The sequence below is a fragment of the Amblyraja radiata genome, chromosome 2 (genome assembly GCF_010909765.2).
Source record: "Amblyraja radiata isolate CabotCenter1 chromosome 2, sAmbRad1.1.pri, whole genome shotgun sequence".
Classification (NCBI taxonomy): domain Eukaryota; kingdom Metazoa; phylum Chordata; class Chondrichthyes; order Rajiformes; family Rajidae; genus Amblyraja; species Amblyraja radiata.
In genome coordinates, this window is record NC_045957.1 from 26,589,145 (window position 1) to 26,611,920 (window position 22,776).

General features: G+C 45.4%; 1 protein-coding gene across 1 annotated transcript in view; it reads right to left on the bottom strand.

The window, feature by feature from the left end:
• The window catches only part of xylb (xylulokinase), a 162,579-nt gene that overhangs the window by 30,678 nt on the left and 109,125 nt on the right, over window positions 1–22,776 (bottom strand). Inside the window, exon 16 of the mRNA XM_033043826.1 lies at window positions 137–195. Within this exon, the coding sequence (XP_032899717.1) occupies window positions 137–195 (59 nt within the window). The remainder of the gene's footprint in view (window positions 1–136; window positions 196–22,776) is intronic.

A 22,776-nucleotide genomic window follows, 5' to 3' on the forward strand; every position in this document is an offset into this window, starting at 1 on the left:
AGCTGCCCGATCTATTCCTCTCATCCTGTACAACTGCAACGTAACATCCTAACTCCTATACTCAAAGCCCTGAATCATGGAAGCCAACGTGCCAAAAGCCGTCTATTTGATGCCACAAGGTGAATATCCTCCCTACCTGTAGTATATGAGAGTTCGAGGAAGCACCTCCAGTGGCCAGCACTCTGGTCTCTTTCACTGAAATAGAAATAAGAATTAGAGTAATTCAATGAAAAAAGGTAGACAGCTGGTAATAAATCATACATCAAGATCTATGAATGCTTTACCAGTATTATGATCAAATGTTCTTGCATGTGATAATCCCAAATGTAATTGTAGCTTTTAGTTTAGTTTAGTTTAGAGATACAGGCCCTTTAGCCCACAGGGTCCACACCGACCAGTAATCCCTGCACACACTTAACGCTATACTACACACGGGCCAATATACCAAAGCCAATTAACCTGCAAACCTGTATGTCTTTGGAGTGTGGGTGGAAACCGGAGTACCCGGAGAAAACCCACGCAGCTCACAGAGAGAACCTACAAACTCTGTACACACAGCACCCGTAGTCAGGATCGAACCCGGGTCTCTGGCGCTGTAAGGCAGCAACTCTATCGTTGCGCCAACGTGCTGCTTTTATAATGTTGCAACCCATCCTCATTTAAGCTTACTACATTTGAATGAGATGTCTATTAATTTCCAAGGCACAGATGGCATAACAAAAAGTAAGGTTTTAAAAACTCAAATGTTCCTATTTAATTTCATTAGGTTTATAAACTGGGCTGTGAACAGCTAAAGAAAACTGCAAATTGGATGCTTCAAACGTCACCACTTGGGGCATGTCCCACTTGGATGACCTAATCCACGTGTTTAGAAGACCCTAGACGAGTTGAAAAAAATGTCTAGGTCGTGTTGACTCACCAAAGTAAAAGACCTCCTACGACCTGCGACTATGTCTATGACCTCCTACGACTATATTTACGACCTCCTACGACCCCCCTCGACCTCAGTCTTCCACACCTAAGACCAACTACAACTAGCTACGAGTGGAAAATGAGCACATGATAAAATTATGTCATGTTTGCTTTTTTTTTCTCGGGCCAGTTACCGACCTACAACTACCTATGACTATCTAAGACCACCTACAACTACCTATGACTATCTAAGACCACCTACAACTACCTATGACTATCTAAGACCACCTACAACTACCTATGACCATCTAAGACCACCTACAACTACCTATGACTATCTAAGACCACCTACAACTACCATCACAACCTACTATGACCTACTTACGAGTAAAAAGTATAACTTTTTTCCATGCCAACCTTTCTTTTACTCGTGGGCATTTTCTATCAGGCTGGAAAAAACGCTGCGACCTACTAGAGGCCACGAGTACGTGGAGACCACTCATGAGCATGAGGAAGAGTTACGAAGACCTCCTACGACCTTGTGGCGACCATGCTGCAAGTATGAGAAGGGCAAACTCGGCAGAGGTCGCCAATTAGGTCGTGAAAGTGGGATCGAGGCTTTAGTCTGTCACATTCTATGTGGTATCTGACTTGGTAAGTGATGATAATCGAGAGGGGGGAGTGGGGAGGGGGGGAGGGGTGGGATTGAGTGAAAGCAGGAGAGGGAATGGGAAAAATAAACACATTCACGGACCTTTCACTACCCCAGTGTATTTCCTGATGCAATTTGGTAGCGTTTCTATTGTCAAAGAGACAAATGCTGTAGTCGGTTTTGCAGAAGACCAAGTCTCGTGGGCAGGAAAGCAATAAAGGGCCATTTAATCTGTTCTTTTAGGTTTGATTTAAAAATAAAAAATCAGTCAGGACACTGGAAGCACTAATCTGCTGTTTTCTCATTAGTGCCATGAAATTTCTTATTGCCTGCCGAGAGGGCGGAGAATGGAATGGCTGATCTGAATGTCAAGAGTTCCAACACTAAAGCACTCTCAACACTGCACGGATGGGTCAGCCTACGTTACATTCATATTTCCACAGAGGGACTTGTAGCATGAGGAAAGTACTACAACTTAGTCAAGGTTGACACTAATGTTTTATTGACCATTCTTTTCATGTGAGAGCAAATCTATTTGATTGCTCACCACTGCCTCATTCATCTCTTCATCCCTATTGCTGTGCAACTCTTTGCATTTACAATTACAACTCCCTATATTTTGAAACAGGTTTCGATGCTGCCGCAAAAAAATCGTACAGTTTGGTCTTTTTGTTACACGCTGGCGTATTTATTATTAAATGAATCTCAACAGCACCTACTGAAGGCCACAATACGTCACTGGCCCACAGTCTGAGCATCTCCTGTGGATTAAGAAATGAGTTTTGACATTAAGATAAACACCACCTTTGTGCTTCAGGTAGATTTAAATTGCACCACTATAAGCTTCACTATTCACACAAAAGCTTCTTTTATGAACATAGTACTTTGGGGATTATCTGCAACAAATCTCATATTGTAGAAGGTAGACACAAAATGCTGGAGTAACTCAGCGGGACAGGCAGCATCTCTGGAGAGAAGGAATGGGTGACGTTTTGGGTCGAGACCCTTCTTCAGACCTCGTATCCCATATCCCAGTATGAAGAAAGATCTCGACCCAAAACGTCACCCATTCCTTCTCTCCAGAGATGCTGCCTGTCCTGCTGAGTTACTCCAGCATTTTGTGTCTACCTTCGATTTAAACCAGCATCTGCAGTTCTTTCCTGCTCATATTGTAGAAGATTTTGACTGTGACTCATCTTTCCTTCAGTCAAATCTCTACAAAACTGTTTGTGTAGAAAGGAAATGCAGCTACTGGTACAACCGAAGTTAGACGCAAAGTGCTGGAGTAAATCTCTGGAGAAAAAGGATGGGTGATGTTTCAGGTCGGGCATCACCTGTCTCAACCCGAAATGTCACCCATCCTTTTTCTCCAGAGATGCTGCCTGACCCGTTGAGTTACTCCATCCAGCACATTGTGTCTATCTACAACACTGTTAGCGCCTGTCCAAACCTTTGGCTTGCTAGAAGTCAAGGAGTATATTTAGCGCTGCAAATAAATTTAAGGAAAATCCTTCTGCCAAACTTTCACTGGTTTGTAATGAATGTAAGTAGAATTATCAGGATAATGACATTCTTGTAAAGGAAATTAATATGTTGGCCTTCACAGCAAGAAGAATTGCGTGTAGGAACAGGGACATCTTACTTCCATAGGACAGGACCTTTGTGAGACCACACATTTAGTATTGAGTGAATTATTGGTCTTATATAAGAACGTATACTCTTGCTATAGACAGAATACAATGAAAGTTCACCGGACTGATTCCTAGGATGTCACGACTGATGTATGACGAGGGATTGGAACGATTGAGTTTATGTTCCCAAAAATTAAGAGTGGATCTCATCGAAACTCATCAAATCTTGACAGGATTAAACAGACTAGATGCAAGAATTATATTCCCAATGGTGAGGAAATCCAAGGGTCACATCCTTAGTACACAAGGTCGGCTACTGAGCACTGAGATGTGCAAAGATTTCTTCACCCAAAGAGTGGTGAACCTTCTCTACCACAGAATAAAATTGAGGCAAAATGATTAAATATCTCCATTAGGAATGTAGAAACAAAGAAGTACAGATGCTGGTTAATACACAAAAGGACACAATGTGAATGAAAGTGCTGGAGTAACCCAGCTAGCCAGGCCAAGTTTTTCACAAGTTTGGCCCATATTCCTCTAAACTTTTCCTATCCATGTACCTGTGCAAGTGTCTTTTAAATGCTGCAGTGGTACATGCCTCAACTATTTCCGCTGGTTCCATACTCACCACCCTCCGAGTGAAAAAAATATTATTCACAAATCTGTAAATCTTCCACAACAAACTCAAATCTATGCCTCCTGGTTATTGACTTCTCTGCATTAAAACTGTGCACCTCAGTTAAATTTCCCCCCAGTTCTCCTTTGTTCCAAAGTCAACACACTCAGCCTAGAACATAGAATATAGAACATAGAACAGTACAGCATAAGAACATGCCCTTCAGCCCACAATGTCTGTGCCGTACATGATGCCAAGACCATCTACCTTCACATAATCCATATCCCTCCATTCTCAGCATATCCCCATATGACTATCCAAAAGCCTCTTGAGTTTAGAGATATAGCATGGAAACAGGCCCTTTGGTCCATTGTCCATGCCCACCATCAACCATCTATAAACCAGCTCTATGCCCTATACATCAGGGGCAATTTACAGATGCCAATTAATCTATAGACCAGCACGTCTTTGGAATGTGGGAGGAAACCAGAGCACCCAGAGAAAACGCACAAGGTCACAGGGAGAACGTACAAACTCTGCACAGTCATCACCTGAGGTCTGGATCAAACCTGCGTCTCTGGCGCTATGAGGCAGCAGCTCTACCACCTCGTCACTGCGCCACCCTTAAATGCCACTATTGTACCTGTCCCAACCACCAACCCTGGCAGCACGTTCCAGGCACTCAGAGACCCAGGTTCGATCCTGACTAAGGGCGCTATCTGCACAGAGTTTGTACATTCTCCTTGGCACAGCGTACGTTTTCTCCAGGTGCTCCGGTTTCCTCCCACACTCCAAAAAAGTACAAGTTTGTAGGTTCATTGTCTTCAGTTAATTGTAAAGTGTCCTTAGTGTGTGTAGTATAGTGCTCGTGTAGGGGGTGACTAATAGACAATAGATAATAGACAATAGGTGCAGGAGTAGGCCATTTGGCCCTTCGAGCCAGCACCGCCATTCAATGTGATCATGGCAGATCATCCCCAATCAGTACCCCATTCCTGCCATCTCCCCATATCCCCTGACTCCGCTATTTTTAAGAGCCCTATCTAGCTCTCTCTTGAAAGCATCCAGAGAACCTGCCTCCACCGCCCTCTGAGGCAGAGAATTCCACAGACATGATGGTCGGCGTGGACTCAGTAGTTCTACGCTGTATCTCTAAAGTCTAAATGCAGGGAATGGATGGAATATGGATTATATGCAAGCAGATCGGAGTTGGTCTTGGCAACATGTTCAGCATGAACACTGTGAGACAAAGGAGCTGTTCCTATGTTGTATTGCACTATATTCTATGTGGGTTGGAAGGCTAACTGGGCACTGTAAATTACCACTAGTTGGGAAGTGAGTGGTTGAAATTGACTTGGGGGTTGGTTGGTGTGGGGGGGGGGGGGGGGTGTTAGTTTTGATAGGAATGTGGGGAGAATGTAATAGAATTAGTGTAGAATTACAGTAAATGAACGGTTGATGGTCAACTCATACTCACAAGACCCCTCCCCCCCAAAGCTTCAGCAGACGTTCTCTCTCCCAACATCAAACTGAAATTGGCAGCTTTAGACAGGATATGTTGGACTATAAACTGGATTAGGAGCAAACCTGTTTAACCCATTAGGCTGATTAATTTGAATAGAAGGCAAAGCAGGAATTAAAAAGCAGGACATAAATCTCTGTACAGAAAAATAAATATGCGTGGAATATACTGGCAAGATTAAGGAGGAAACATAAATAACAAAATTCTATGTTTAAGTTTTTATTATTAAATCAGCAACATCTTTATTTCCTTCTAATGGAGTGAGCTGCACATTTGTAAAATTATATTTTATGAGCTTGGAAGATGTTCAGCAATAATTGAGCCTTAACGCACTATTAAAATCTCAATTACTACTGCTTGATCAAGACAAGTTTTTTTTAATTGGTCCTCAAGCAAGAGTCGTGTATAAATAGTTTGTTCACCTCAAAGGAGTGATTTCTATGTTAATTCTACTGGCAAATTCTGCAGCAGGCTGCCACTGCCAATAACTTCTGGTTTGCCATATTAACAGTGTATGTATGGCCAGCGGAGGATACTGCCAGTTTTACCCACGAGTAAGGTTGGCACAGATAGTAAAAGCTGGCTGGATTTCATCGTCATAGAGTCAGAGCAAAGAAACAGGGCCTTCGACCCAACTTATTCATGCCGACTTAGACGCCCCATCTAAGCTAGTGTCATTTACCCGAGTTTATCCATGTACTTGTCCAAGCTGTTTTTTTTGTTTGTTTCTTTATTTATATAGCACATTTTTAGTCAACTTGCATTGACCCCAAAGTGCTTCACATAATTACATCCGCACACACAGGCAAAGGTGGGTGAAGTGTCTTGCCCAAGGACACACACAGGCAAAGGTGGGTGAAGTGTCTTGCCCAAGGACACAACGACAGTATGCACTCCAAGCGGGATTCGAACCAGCTACCTTCCGGTTGCCAGCCGAACACTTAGCCCATTGTGCCATCTGTCGTCAGCTGTGATAGTACCTGCCTCAACTACCTCCTCCAGTAGCTTGTTCCATAAATGCACCACCCTCTGAAATGAAAAAAATCTTGTCAAATCTTGCCCCTCTCATCTTAAACCTATGTTCTGGATTCCCCTACCCTCAGAAAAAGATTCTATGTATTTACCTATCTATTCCTCTCATGATTTTACACACACATAGAAGATCACCCCTCAGCCCCCTGCGCTGCAAGGAATAAAGTCCTTGACTGTCCAACCTCTCCCTGTAGCTCAGGCCCTCAAGTTCTGGCAACATCCACATCAATCTTTTTTCTCTCCTCTTGCTCTGACCCCTGATCACCAGCTACGTGGAGGCAGGGCCCTGCGACACTTTGTGGACACCATAAACTTTGACAATTGCTCTTCTTCCAGGGCTCCTCCAGTAGTCTAGGTTGCTGAATGGGTGCATGGCAAAAGTCTGTCCAACTTAGTTTAGGTGGCAACAAATCTTTTGTGTACACTGTCTTCATGATGTCAAGGGTAATGGAGAGAAGGCAAGAGAATGGGGTTGTGAGAGAAAGATAGATCAGCCACGATCGAATTGTTGGATTAGACTTGATGGGCTGAATGGCTTAATTCTGCTCCTATAACTTATGGACTTACGAACCCAATTATGAGTCCTGATAGGATAGATAATCAGCCACACGGGTAAACAGGATGGTGAAGGTGGTGTTTGGCCTTTTTGCATTCATTGGTTGGGGTACTGAGTACAAAGAGATGGGGTCTCGTGCAACATCTGAGACCATATTTGGAATAGGGAGCGCAGTTCTGATCACCCTGGATGTCATTAAGACTACAGAAAAAAATCACCAGTATGTTACCAGAATCAGGGGTTTGAGTTATATGGATAGGCTGGGACTGTTATCCCTGGAGGCCGAGGAATGACCTTGTAGAGAGGGCAGCACGGTGGCACAGCAGTAGATCTGCTGCCTCACAGTGCCAGAAACCTGGGTTCTATCATGGCTATGGGTGCTGTCTATACGGAGTTTGCTCATACTTCCCATGACCTGTGTAAGTTTTCTCCAGGATCTCCGGTTTCCTTACACACTCCAAAGACGTACAGGTTTGTAGGCTAATTGGCTTGGTAAAATTGTAAATAGTCCCTCGTGTGTATAAGATGGTGCTAGTGAACTGGGATCACTGGTCAGCACTGACTCGCTGGGCCAAAGGGCCTGTTTCCTCGCATATATCTCTAAACTAAACTAAAATGAACTGAAAAGATAGACAAAATCATGAGAGGCATATGTAAGGCGAACGATCACAGTCTTTTTCCACTGTAGAGGATTTCAGAACAGCACGGCATAGGTTGAAGGTAATAATAATAATAAATTTTATATTTAATGGGCGCCTTTCATACAAAATCTCAAGGACACCTTACATAGTAAACATATAATCGGAATATAACAATAAGGACATCACAGAGACACAAATTAAAAACAGGATTCAATCCAAAAACAGAAAATCAAAAACACAGTGTGAAGAGGGAGCAGCGGCAACCAATTCGTGCCAGCGTCCACTCTCTCTTCACGGCAGCCATCTTGGACACAGACCTACAAGACTACAAATAGACAAAAAAAATCATCCCCCCACAGTGGATAGCACTGTGGAGGAAGGCACAATGTCCAGTCCCCACCCCATGTTCACCCCAAAGTCAGGCCTATTGAGGCCACCGCAATTGCCTCTACGGAGGCCCGATGTCCCTGGCCGTTCTCACCGGGTGGTCTTGCCCCGGCGTCGGGAGAGTCCTCTCGGCGGCTGGGCTACCTGGAACGGCCGCTTCTTGGTTGGAGCCCGCGGCTGCCGAAGCCGACAAGGCCGCGCCGGTTTGGAGCTCCCAGGCTCCCGATGTTAAAGTCGGCGCCCGCCTCTCCACAGCCCGGAGGTGTTGAACTCGGCGGTCCAGCTCGCCAGAGCTCCAGCGCGTCGCTCCAGCGCGGCGACCCAGGCAAGGCATCGCCCGCTCCGCTCCGCTCCAGCGCTCCAGTGCTGTGCCGCCACCGAGGCCGAGGTGCTGGGCGGTTCCCGCCAGGAAACGGCGCTCCAAGCCCGCAGGTAGGCCACGAGGACGTGTCGACGGGCAGCCCGGAGAAAAGGCTGCCACACCGACCAGGTAGGGACCTAGAAATTAAGTTGACACCTACCCCCCACATTAAAAAGACCATATCCCCTACAAACAAAAAACAGGACTCACTAAAAACTATAGAAAGTAGAGAAAGGAAGGATGCAAAGGAGACCTGAGGGGCAATTTTTTCATGCAGAAGGTGCTACCTGTATGGAACTGCCTTTAAAGGCGGGAACAGTGACAATATTGCACTGCGCAACATGATTTTTAAGCCCCAATTAGTTATTTCTTTCATTCCATCCCGTGCGATGGACCTAATATTAAGGGGCGGCACAGTGGTGCAGCGATAGAAGTCCTGCCTTACAGCACCAGAGACCCGGGTTCGATCCTGATGACGGGTGATGTCTGTATGGAGTTTCTATGTTCTCCCTGTGACCGCATGGGTAGGAGTGAACGGGTCCTTCTCAGAATGGCAGGCAGTGGCGAGTGGAGTGCCGCAAGGCTCGGTGTTGGGGCCCCAACTGTTTACCATATATATTAATGATTTGGAAGAGGGAATTAGGAGCAACACTAGCAAGTTTGCAGTTGACACAAAGCTGGGTGGCAGTGTGAACTGTGAAGAGGATGTTAGGAGGTTGCAGGGTGACCTGGACAGGTTGAGTGAGTGGGCAGATGCTTGGCAGATGCAGTATAATATAGATAAATGTGAGGTTATCCACTTTGGTGGCAAAAACAAGGGGGCAGATTATTATCTCAATGGGGTTAGGTTAGGTAAGGAGGAGGTACAGCGAGACCTGGGTGTCCTTGTACACCGGTCACTGAAAGTTGGCGTGCAGGTACAGCAGGCAGTGAAGAAAGCTAATGGAATGTTGGCCTTCATAACAAGAGGATTTCAGTATAGGAGTAGAGAGGTTCTTCTGCAGTTGTATAGGGCTCTGGTAAGACCACATCTGGAATATTGTGTACAGTTTTGGTCTCCTAATTTGAGGAAGGACATCATTGTGATTGAGGCAGTGCAGCGTAGGTTCACGAGATTGATCCCTGGGATGGTGGGACTGTCATATGAGGAAAGATTGAAAAGACTAGGCTTGTAGTCACTGGAGTTTAGAAGGATGAGGGGGTATCTTATAGAAACATATAAAATTATAAAAGGACTGGACAAGCTAGATGCAGGAAAAATGTTCTCAATGTTGGGCGAGTCCAGAACCAGGGGCCACAGTCTTAGAATAAAGGGGATGCCATTTAAGACTGAGGTGAGAAAAACAATTTTCACCCAGAGAGTTGTGAATTTGTGGAATTCCCTGCCACAGAGGGCAGTGGAGGCCAAATCACTGGATGGATTTAAGAGAGAGTTAGATGGAGCTCTAAGGGCTAGTGGAATCAAGGGATATGGTGAGAAGGCAGGCATGGTTTATTGATTGGGGACGATCAGTCATGATCACAATGAATGGCGGTGTTGGCTCGAAGGGCCGAATGGCCTCCTCCTGCACCTATTTTCTATGTTTCTGCGGGGGCTCTGGTTTCCTTCCACAATCCAACGATGTAGATAGAGGTTTGTAGGTTAATTGGCTCCGAGTAAAAAATTGTAAATTGTCCCTGGTGTGGGTAGGATAGTGTTAGTGTGCGGGGATCGTTTGTCGGTGAGAACTCAGTGGGCTGAAGGGCCTGTTTCCGCTCTGTATCTCTGAACGAAATTTAAAAAATTAAGTACACTTGCTGAGAAGAGATCAAAATGTTCTCTTTGAGACCACAAACATCGCACAAACTTATGGAAAGTCATTTGTTTTGTAAGATATACAAAATGTTTTTTAATTTATTTATTTAATCAACTTTTTCAATCTTTTTCTTATATTCTGTGCGTTTTTCAGAGCTGAGTGAGTATCTAATTGAGACACAGATTAACAAAGAAGAAGGAATGATAAAGACCTCTATGTGTGCAGTCAATTCCAACAGTGGAAAGAGTTAAGAACCACAGGTTCCTGTCAACATGGTACATGAGACATTCATCGTGCCTTTAATCGCTACTTACACACCACAGCTTCACGATATCCCCTGCAGAATGCTTTTGATACTAATACTAGTGGTACTTTCTAATTTCCTAATTTATGATTAAAGCCCAATGATGGATGGAAATAGGATTGATATATATGGGGCAAAGGTGTCCAACAAGTTTTAGGGCAGCAAACTTGAGGACATCTGAAAATCCTGTTGTGGAGAGTTAGTACACAACTAACATAAATTGATCCAAGGGATACACAAAACTGCAGATGCTGGAATCTTGAGCAATAAACACAATGCTGGAGTAACTCAGCTTGTCAGGCAGCATCGTTTGTTGAAAGTGGCATCACGGGTAGATAGGGTGATCAAAAAGACTTTTGGCATATTGGCTTCCATCAGTCAGAGTATTAACATAGAAACATAGAAACATAGAAAATAGGCGCCATTTGGCCCTTCGAGCCTGCACCGCCATTCAATATGATCATGGCTGATCATCCAACTCAGTATCCCATCCCTGCCTTCTCTCCATACCCCCTGATCCCTTTAGCCACAAGGGCCACATCTAACTCCCTCTTAAATATAGCCAATGAACTGGCCTCAACTACCTTCTGTGGCAGAGAATTCCACAGATTCACCACTCTCTGTGTAAAAAATGATTTTCTTAACTCGGTCCTAAAAGACTTCCCTCTTATCCTTAAACTGTGACCCCTTGTTCTGGACTTCCTCAACATCGGGAATAATGTTCCTGCACCTAGCCTGTCCAACCCCTTAAGAATTTTGTAAGTTTCTGTAAGATCCCCCCTCAATTTTCTAAATTCTAGCGTGTACAAGCCGAGTCTATCCAGTCTTTCTTCATATGAAAGTCCTGCCATCCCAGGAATCAGTCTGGTGAACCTTCTCTGTACTACCTCTATGGCAAGAATGTCTTTCCTCAGATTAGGAGACCGAAACTGGACGCAATACTCCAGGTGTGGTCTCACCAAGACCCTGTACAACTGCAGTAGAACCTCCCTGCTCTTATACTCAAATCCTTTTGCTATGAATGCTAACAAACCATTCGCTGCATGCCTACTTTCAATGACTGGTGTGCCATGACACCCAGGTCTCATTGTATCTCCCCTTTTCCTAATCGGCCACCATTCAGATAATAGTCTACTTTCCTGTTTTTGCCACCAAGGTGAATAACCTCACATTTATCCACATTATACTGCATCTGCCATGCATTTGCCCACTCACCCAACCTATCCAAGTCACCTTGCAGCCTCCTAGCATCCTCCTCACAGCTAACACTGCCCCCCAGCTTTGAGTCATCTGCAAACTTGGAGATGTTGCATTCAATTCCCTCATCTAGATCGTTAATATATATTGTAAATAGCTGGGGTCCCAGCACTGAGCCTTGCGGTACCCCACTAGTCACTGCCTGTCATTCTGAAAAGGACCCATTTACTCCTACTCTTTGCTTCCTGTCTGCCAGCCAGTTCTCTATCCACATCAATACTGAACCCCCAATACCGTGTGCTTTAAGTTCGCATACTAATCTCTTATGTGGGACCTTGTCGAAAGCCTTCTGAAAGTCCAGATATAACACATCCACTGGTTCTCCCTTATCCACTCTACTAGTTACATCCTCGAAAAATTCTATAAGATTCGTCAGACATGATTTACCTTTCATAAATCCATGCTGACTTTGTCCAATGAATTCACCATTTTCCAAATGTGCTGCTATCCCATCTTTAATAACTGACTCCAGCATTTTCCCCACTACCGATGTTAGACTAACTGGTCTGTAATTCCCCGTTTTCTCTCTCCCTCCCTTTTTAAAAAGTGGGGTTACATTAGCTACCCTCCAATCCTCAGGAACTACTCCAGAATCTAAAGAGTTTTGAAAAATTATCACTAATGCATCCACTATTTCTGCGGCTACTTCCTTAACTACTCTGGGATGCAACGTATCTGGCCCTGGGGATTTATCGGCCTTTAATCCATTCAATTTACCCAACACCACTTCCCGACTAACCTGGATTTCACTCAGTTCCTCCATCTCATTTAACCCCTGGTCCCTTGCTATTTCCAGCAGATTATTTATATCTTCCTTAGTGAAGACAGAACCAAAGTAGTTATTCAATTGGTCTGCCATGTCCTTGTTCCCCATGATCAATTCGCTTGTTTCTGACTGCAAGGGACCTACATTTGTTTTAACTAATCTTTTCCTTTTCACATATCTATAAAAACTTTTGCCATCAGTTTTTATGTTCCCTGCCATTTTCTTTCATAATCTATTTTCCCTTTCCTAATTAAGCCCTTTGTCCTCCTCTGCTGGACTCTGAATTTCTCCCAGTCCCCTGGTAGGCTGCTTTTTCTGGTTAATTTGTATGCTTCATCTTTTGTTTTGATACTATCCCTGATTTCCCTTGTTATCCACGGATGCACTACCTTCCCTGATTTATTCTTTTGCCAAACTGGGATGAACAATTGTTGTAGTTCATCCATGCAGTCGTTAAATGCCTTCCATTGCATATCCACCGTCAACCCTTTAAGAATCAATTGCCAGTCTATCTTGGCCAATTCACGTCTCATACCCTCAAAGTCACCTTTCTTTAAATTCAGGACCCTTGTTTCTGAATTAACAATGTCACTCTCCATCCTAATGAAGAACTCAACCATATTATTGTCACTCTTGCCCAAGGGGCCACGCATAACAAGACTGCTAACTAACCCTTCCTCATTACTCAATACCCAGTCTAGAATAGCCTGCTCTCTCGTTGGTTCCTCTACATGTTGGTTTAGAAAACTATCCCGCATACATTCCAAGAAATCCTCTTCCTCAGCACCCCTGCCAATTTGATTCACCCAATCTATATGTAGATTGAAGTCACCCATTATAACTGTTTTACCTTTGTTGCATGCATTTCTAATTTCCTGTTTAATGCCATCCCCAACTCCGCTACTACTGTTAGGTGGCCTGGACACAACTCCCACTAGCGTTTTCTGCCCCTTTGTGTTTTGCAGCTCTACCCATATCGATTCCAAGCTAATGTCCTTCCTTTCTGTACACGCTAGAATTCAGAGGATTGAGGGGGGTTCTTATAGAAACTTACAAAATTCTTAAGGGGTTGGACAGGCTAGATGCAGGAAGATTATTCCCGATGTTGAGGAAGTCCAGAACAAGGGGTCACAGTTTAAGGATAAGAGGGAAGTCTTTTAGGACCGAGATGAGAAAATCATTTTTTACACAGAGAGTGGTGAATCTGTGGAATTTTACTTCGGAGTCACGTGAGTGACTACGTGAAGAACCCGCTTCCAACGCATGCGTGACATATCGCTACACGCATTCGAACTCGTCATCGCTGGAGGAAGGACGTTCCTCCAAATCGGCAGGGGTTGAACCTACAACAGGAACGTAAGGGAACTTCGTTTTCTTTACTTACCCTTTTTTATCTAGAAGGCTGATGAAGCTGGCTGGGGATAGTCTGCAGATTTGCAGGCAGCCAGCAGCGGCCGGGGCCCGTTAATTGCTTTTAAACAGGAACGGAGCCGACTTTAGCGCCAGGACAACGGTCGCTGGAGCAGTTTTCCAGACAACCCGGAAACAGCCCCACAAGTCGTTTAGTGGGTTTAATAATTCATGGATCCGAGGGGCTGGAAGGTGCGGAACTGGCGCGTTAACAGGGGTTCCGCAGGTCTAAAAATAGCGGCGAGCGGTCAGTGCCCGAGAGCACTGAGTACACGTTGGACCCGCTGGAGCACCGCAGAGGCAGGGGGGGGGGGGGAAACAGACAGCAGCAACAGGCTGAACTCCCGTAATGGGAATAGCTGTGCCAGACTTACCCCCCCCCCCCCCCCCCCCCCCCGACTTTTGCTCCCGTTTTTTCGCGCCCGACTTTTTGCTCCCGACTTTCCCACCCGATTTTTGCTCCCAACTTCGCTCCCGCGCCGGCCCCGGCTGGTCGGGAGAGGTAGGCATAATCAGAGTCGTTGACTTCGAGGAGTCCGACTCTGAATAGCCGCGAGCGACCAGTGCCCGTGCGCACTGGGGGTCGGTTGGAGGGGTTTTAGGAGCAGCCACGAGCGGACAGAGCAGCAGGGAGCGAGAGGCACAGCAACAAATGTCGACACCACCATCTCCCAATAAGGGAGCGAGTGCAAACCACACCAAAACGGGTGGAAGAAAGAAAGAATCAGCACCACCATCTCCCGAAAGGGAGCGAGTGCAAATCACACCAAAACGGCTGGAGGAGCACCTCCATGGTGGCAGTCCCAGAAATATGGAGGCTAGCCACAGTGGGCAAAAGGTAAGTCCCACAGCGGTACCCCGAGTGGGGCCGCAAGATATCTCTTACTCCTCGGAGGAGAGTGGGCAGGACCAAATTTGGTCAGACCCTGACCAAGGCACAGGTTTACATACCCCTGAAGGAGGGGAGAAAGTGGACTCTGCATTTTTATTCACAGCAAAATGGACAGAGTAAAAAGACAGCGGTCTGCTAAAAAGCGGCCCGAGAAACGCGTTGTAAACGTGGATGAACGGCAGAGACAGCAGCCGTCGGCTCTAGAGGCCTCGGTAGAGGAATCAGCTGTGCACCGACGAAACTTACTTCCCGGCCGGGAGGCAAAGTTCAAACGAAAACGCACCATCTAGCAGAGCCCGACTTGGAGCAGCAGCGGGCGACCAGCCCGTATCAATATCGGACCAGGGCTGAACGGGTGCGGGAGACGGAACAAACCCGCTATGAGTGGCTGCAAACGGAGCAGCCAGGAGAAACAGCTGACCGGGAACAGACGTGGACCGACAGTCAGGACCGGTGTGGCCAGCGGCGGGACGAGGAAAGCCCGCAAACCAGCACCCGTGAGTACCGGGGACGGGAACAGCGGGGCTACAAAGAAGAGCAGCACACTGCTGAAAGGCTGCAGGAATGGGAGCAGCCAAAAATAGCAAGTGCAGCTCAACATAGAGACCGTCTAAAGGAGCTGCTGGAGGAGCTCGTTCACAGTGGCAGTCCCATGAATGTGGAGACTAGCCACAGTGGGCAGGCAAGCCCCATATGGGTACCCCGTGAGGGACCCCCTGAAATCTCGACCTCTTCGGAGGAGAGTGGGCAGGACCCTGATGGGCCAGACCCTGATCACACAGCTTCCCATGATCCTGAATCTGCAGAAAAAACATACACTGCTGGACATGGTGGCTGATTACTTCAAACCAAGTCAAACAGGGGCAGACTTGGATTCCAGGATGGCAGCCAGTATTAATTACATGTCTGGCCATCAACTCCAACAACAAATATTCACAGAGACACTGGCCAGACATCTGCCACCTGGTAACTGTGATGCATTACAAATCCCCAGTGTCAACCAATGCATTTGGAAGCATATGGGGAGGGACATCAGGAACCATGATCTCAAAATCCAGAAAGCCTTAAAGGGGCTTACGGCAGGGATCACAGCTTACATCCGCACCCTGGACAAAACAGAGCAAACTAAAGGCCACCAAGACGCACTAGCCCTGTTCTGTAATGTACAATATGAGCTGAATAGCATGCGGAGGGCTGCTATTCAGCCAGCACTGGATCCTAAATATGCAACAATTTGCAAACAAAGAGCCGTTAAAACCCCAACCCTTTTGTTTGGGGAAGCCAAGACACTGGGGCTCATCAAAACCAGCGCAAAGGCTTATTTTGGATCACGGTACCAGCCACGTGGAAGACCGAAAAATGTGGCTTATATCAGTGGCAGTGCCAGAACCCAATATAACCCGCAGCAGCCTTCTTTTAGGGTATGGCCAGGGACGGCCACCCTGGAAGATGCGGAAGCCTCAACCTCCAGTACAACCACGAACAAAACCCCCTTTTTTCAAAAAACAAAGAAAATAATACAACCACCAGTAACCATGGAGGTAGGTGGGTGTGGTTCTTTTGTAAAAAAGGGACCCACGACGGTGGGAGGGAGGTTGCAATACTACAGTGACGAATGCTGTAAAATCACTACAGACTCGTATGTTCTAAGCAGTATTCAGGGTTACCTGATAGAATTTACTCATCCCAATAACCCCCCAGTACAACATACACCAGAAAGGCATTTCGTCCTTACAAAAACCGAACAATCTAAAGCCCACACGGAGCTACAACGATTGTATACAAAAGGTGTAATTGAACATACTATTCATGAACAATTAGAATTTGTATCAAACGTATTTATTAAAAATAAAAAAGATGGGGGTTGCCGGATTATCATTGACCTTTCAACCCTAAACACATTCATTCAATATGTTCATTTTAAGATGGAGATCTTTTTGCATCCAGGTTGAATCACCAATTACCAACGTATGTGTCCTGGGAACCAGACCCTGGGGCAGAAGCTACAGATGCTTTCTCACTGCATTGGGGGAAATGGCTTTTTTATGCATTTCCCCCGTTCTGCCTCATCAATCGGGTACTAAGGAAAATTCAACAAGATTCGGCATCTGGGATTCTCATAGTACCCGATTGGCCTACTCAACCGTGGTATTCGGTCATACAGGGGATGGTGTTAGAACCATGTGCCCTTATTGGACATAGCCCAAATTTATTAATTCATCCAGTGACTGGGGGCAGTCACCCATGCCATAAGACAATGGATTTGTTGATTTGTAGAATCTGAAAGACCCACTACACGGCATGGAGCTGTCAGACAGGACTATGAATCTCATCACATCCGCACAAAGACTGTCAACACGGAAGCAGTACCTCGGACACATCAAGGGCTACAGTGCCATCAATAGTGCCAGAAGTGCACTCTCCAATTACCTATCGCAAGGAACGGAGCGGCACACGGTGGGAACGCACCCCCTGGTAACAAACTTATGAGGGGCATATTCAATGCAAAACCCTCTAAAACCAGGTACTCCAGAATCTGGGATGTGGGTGTCGTTTTGAACATGCTGAGGAACTGGTCGCCCATAACAGCATTATCACTTCGGAAACTGACCATGAAGATGGTTATGCTCATGGCGTTAGTTACCGCACAACGAGTCCAGTCATTAAACAAACTGAGCCTGGACTGCTTGATCATCTCACCCGAGAAACTGGTGTTTGTCATACATGATTTAATAAAACAAACTATCTCAAGGTGGCTCAAATGTGTCCTAAAGATGGCAGGAATAGACACTAATGTTTTCAAATCTCATTCCACCAGGGCTGCAGCAACATCCGCAGCAAAAAATGTGGAGGACTTTCCAAAGGTTTTATAACAAACCAGTTTTGGAGCCATCATCGTTTTTCTGAAAGCGTTTTACGCTCAATAATATAACTTGCCCGAAAGGTTACAGGGCTATGATTTCAATTTAATAAATTTATTTTTCGTTATACCACACAAGTCTTTGTATAAGTGTGTTTAAAAAATTACTAATGATACCTTCTCCCAATACCCAAGGCAGTTGTGAAGCATGGACTCGTTCCACGGCATGAGGTCACAGAGCTTTGAAATCTTCACGTAGTCACTCACGTGACTCCGAAGTAAAATAGTAAGATTAAACGAGAACTTACCAGTTTGAAGTTTGATCTGTATTTTATGAGGAGGAACGTTGAGGGAATACGTGCCCTCCGCTCCCACCCTCCTATGATCATATCAAAACTGGTATCTCTTTGATAATCTTACTATGTTAGGTCATTATAGTTTCTGTGACCTCACACCGCTGCTTTGAAGAATGACACGCATGCGTTGGAAGCGGGATCTTCACGTATTCCCTCAACGTTCCTCCTCATAAAATACAGATCAAACTTCAAACTGGTAAGTTCTCGTTTAATCTTACTATTCTCTGCCACAGAAGGTAGTTGAGGCCAGTTCATTGGCTATATTTAAGAGGGAGTTAGATGTGGCCCTTGTGGCTAAAGGGATCAGGGGGTATGGAGAGAAGGCAGGGATGGGATACTGAGTTGGATGATCAGCCATGATCATATCGAATGGCGGTGTAGGCTCGAAGGGCCGAATGGCCTACTCCTGCACCTATTTTCTATGTTTCTATGTTTCTATTGCGTTAATCTCCTCTCTAACCAGCAACGCTACCCCACCTCCTTTTCCTTTCTGTCTATCCCTCCTGAATATTGAATATCCCTGGATGTTCAGCTCCCAGCCTTGGTCACCCTGGAGCCATGTCTCCATGATTCCAACTATATCATATTCATTAATAACCATCTGCACATTCAACTCATCCACCTTATTACGAATGCTCCTTGCCTTGAGACTCAAAGCCTTCAGACTTGTTTTTACAATTATGTTGAAAAGTGGCCCTTTTTGATTTTTGCCCTGGATTTGTCTGCCTGCCACTTTTACTTTTCACCTATTGCTTCTACACTCATTTTACACCCCTCTGTCTCTCTGCTCTTGCACCCATCCCTCTGCCACTTTAGTTTAAATCCTCCCCGACAGCACTAGCAAACACTCCCCCAAGGACATTGGTTCCATTCCAGCCCAGGTGCAGACCGTCCTGTTTGTACTGGTCCCACCTCCCCCAGAACTGGTCCCACCTCCCCCAGAACTGGTTCCAATGCCCTAGAAATTTGAATCCCTCCCCCTTGCACCATTTTTCAAGCCACGTATTCATCTGCATATATTGAGAATAGAAGTTGGGAGATCATGCTGCAGTGATACAAGACATTGAGTATTGTGTTCAGTTCTGAGCACCATGTTATAGGAAAGATGTTGTCAAGCTGGAAAGAGTGCAGAGAAGATATGCCAGGGTGTTGCCAAACTCAAAGGCCTGAGCTATAGGGAGAGGCTGAGCAGTCTATGACTCTATATCTTGGAGCGCAGATGAGGGGTGATCTTATAGAGATGTACAAGATCATGAAAGGAATAGATCAGGTAGACACACTGAATCTCTTGCCCAGTGTAGAGGAATCGAGAATCAGAGGACATAGATTTAAGGTGAAAGGGGAAAGTTTTATAGTAACAAGAACTTTAGGGATTATTTTGTCACACAAAGGGTGATGGGTGTATGGAACATGCTGCCGGAGGTGAGAGTTGAGGCAGGGACTATCGCAACGTTTAATAAACATTTAGACAGGTACATGGATAGGACAGGTGTAGAGGGATGTGGGCCAAACACCTGAAGTCATAGAATCATTGGGACATAGAGCATAGAAAAAGGATATTCAGCAAACCATATCCACGCTGACCAGTGGGCACCCATTCACCCTAATCCCTTCTCCCAATCGTCTGTGCCTAAGTAATTCAAGTACACATCTAGAAACAATTTAAGCCAGATTCAAGCATTTTCATAGACAGTACCTTCCAGCAACTCACCATTGTCTGGGTAAAGAAGGATCCCCCCCATAGCACCTCTCAATCTCTTCCCCCTTATCCTAAACTTATGTCATCTTGTTCGGTCCATCTTTGATATGGGGAAAGGTTTCCTATCCTATCTATTCCCTTCTTTAATCTACTTTAACTCAATCATATTCCTTCTTAACCCCCAACACTCCAGGGAGAACAGACCTAGCTTCTCCAGTCTCTGCTCATAACTGAAACGCTGCATTCCAGGCAATGTCCTTGTGTGAATCTCCTCTGTACCCTTTCTAGCACTGTCACATCTGTCAGATCCTTGCCTGGATCTGAATGCAATAAACACACTTCAAGGACACTCAACATAAACGCTTCGGTTTATTCATCCGCCATTCCTTTACATCCTGGCAGCACGTGTCCTCTGGCCTTTCTGACACATAGTAAGTAGCACGTGAAACATTGAAATACGACGTCAGTTACCACAACATCCCTCCTTTATCAAACAAAAAGGATTTCCACATCATCATATTATAAACTGAACATTCCAACACCATTTAGAGCAGTCTCTCCATTTAGAGCAAGGCATTCATTATATTGATAACGCATCATTTTCACATATCAACACATCTCATGGTCCTCATATCTCTTGAGTGGTCTTCTCTGACACTTTGGTTTGGCCACTGCCTTTGGATTCTGATCTGTCATGTCCTGTTCCACCAGTTCATCATCTCGATTCTGGTTTTGCATCGTCTCCTCCTCAGACTCGTACATTCTTGGCTCCTCAATTTGGTAATCTTGAGTCTGATCCCCCACAGTCTCAACTTCAGTCTGCAGCGTCCCTGGCCTATCACAACAGTGACACTTTTTCCACATACGATGCGTCTCTATCATTTGCGACTCCTTCTGTTGACTGGGCCGTCACCTTATCTCCTTGTCTGTGCACCACTGTGTGTGGCTGTGGAAAGAGGGGCGTGTTCATTTTGCTTGGAATTTCTCCCCTCACTAGCACATCTCCTGGCATCATACCCGATGATTTGGCACCTCATCTCCTGTCGGCATAAAGCTTTGATGCCCCTTTCTTTTCTGCAACGTGACCTCTCACTTCTTGGTCATTTACCATGTCACTAACCCGTGGTATCTTGTTCCGGGTTTTCCTTCCAAACAACAATTCTGTCAGACTCTTCCCTGTTGTGCTGTAGCTCTATGTTGCTTCAAATGATAAAAGCATCTACTTCCAATCTTTGCCTTCTGCTTGGGCAATTCTCATACTCTTCTCTGGAGACTTCACTGTTAGCTTGCGGCCACCTAGGTGTAACTTTGTCATGGTACACACCTGTGATCTTCATGGTGTCGGCAAACGTCTGAGAAATGAACTGAAGCCCATTGACTGAATATAATGTCACTGTTAGACCGTGTTTAGTTTAGTTTAGAGATACAGTGCGGAAATAGGTACTTCGGCCCACCGGGTCCATGCCGACCAGCGATCTCCGCACATTAGCACTACCCTACACCCACCAGACAAAATCTTTTCATTTATTAAGCCAATTAACCTACAAACACTTTGGAGTGCGGGAGGAAACCGAAGATCTCGGAGAAAACCCACGCAGATCACGGTGAGAACGTACAAACTCCGTACAGACAGCACCCGAGGTCAGGTTCGAACCCTGGTCTCCGGCGCTGCATTCGCTGTAAGGCAGCATTTCTACTGCTGCACCACCGTGACCGCCCTAAGATTTGTCTTCAAGATTTCCATCGAAACTGCTTTTTCTGATGTTGTAGACTTCATTATCGCATACTCATAATATCTGCTGACGTAGTCAATCACAACTAGTATTGACTCTCCTGATGGAAGTTAGCCTAGAAAATCTACCGCAACATCTTCCCATGGTCCTGTCGGTAACAACATACTTCGTATTGGCTCAGGTGGATTGGGTTAGCTTACCATCCGACAATCATGGCATGACCTTGCATGCCGTTCCACATCTTTTTCCATCGTACTTTTGTACGAAGATTTTGTTTAGTTTCAACAATTGCTAAATGTCCTTTGTGAGCCAACGCGATCACCCTTGATCTCATCTTTGTTGGCACTACGATCCTGTTTCCTCTCGGCACACATCTACCAATTGTGCATTTCTGTGTATGTCCTGTCTGGACATTCCTCTCAATCACCTCCGGATCCGTTCTCTAACATCTTGTGGTTCCGGATCCTTGTCCGACTCTTCTTCTATTTCCCTTGGTCTTGGTGTAGAGTGTACTGCGCCAAACCTTACAAATGATTCTGCTTCTGTCTCCAGTGTAGACCCTTGTCGACCTTCAGCAATCTGGATAATGAGTCGGCTATATTGTTCATCCCAGTGATGTAGATAACTCTGTAGTTGTACTGTTAGAGTCTAAGCATCCAGATTTGAATTCGGGCACACAATTTGGATCGAGGGGAGTAGATTGTCTCTATCGGTTGTGATCTGCCCATAACTCAAACACAATGTCATACAGGTATGCATGAAAATGTTCACATGACTATGTCAAAGTCAAAGTCTCCTTTCCTATCTGGAAGTATCTTTTTTCTACTTTTGTCAAATACCTGTGTGCATACTCTATGACTCTCGACTGTCCTGTATGCTTCTGTACAAGTAGCCCTCCTTGCCCTACTGGACTTGCATCTGCAATAGGTTGGTGCCTTTGGATCATTGTATCCCAATGTATGGGCACTCATCAAACTCTGTTTCCACATCTGAAATACAGTTCTTTGTTCTGGACCAAACACAAAGCTTCCTTGTCATTCTTCCTTGTCAACCTGCTCAGTAGCTCTGCTACAGTAGCTAGGTTTGGAATAAATCTTGCACAGAAATTCCCCAAACACTTTGGTTTATTCATCTGCCATTCCTTTACATCCTACTTCCTCTGACTTTTCTGACTCATTGTAGCACGTGATACATTTAAGTAATGCGTCAGTTGCCATGACAACATCCTTCCTATGGTGTGGTGCCCAGTACTGTAGGTGAAACCAATGCCAAGGACATGAAACTGTGTCGAACCATCATCCAAGAAGGAACAGCGACCTTCGAGCCAAGAGATTCAAGTTCACGTGAGTTTATTGTCATGTGTCCCTGATAGGACAATGAAATTCTTGCTTTG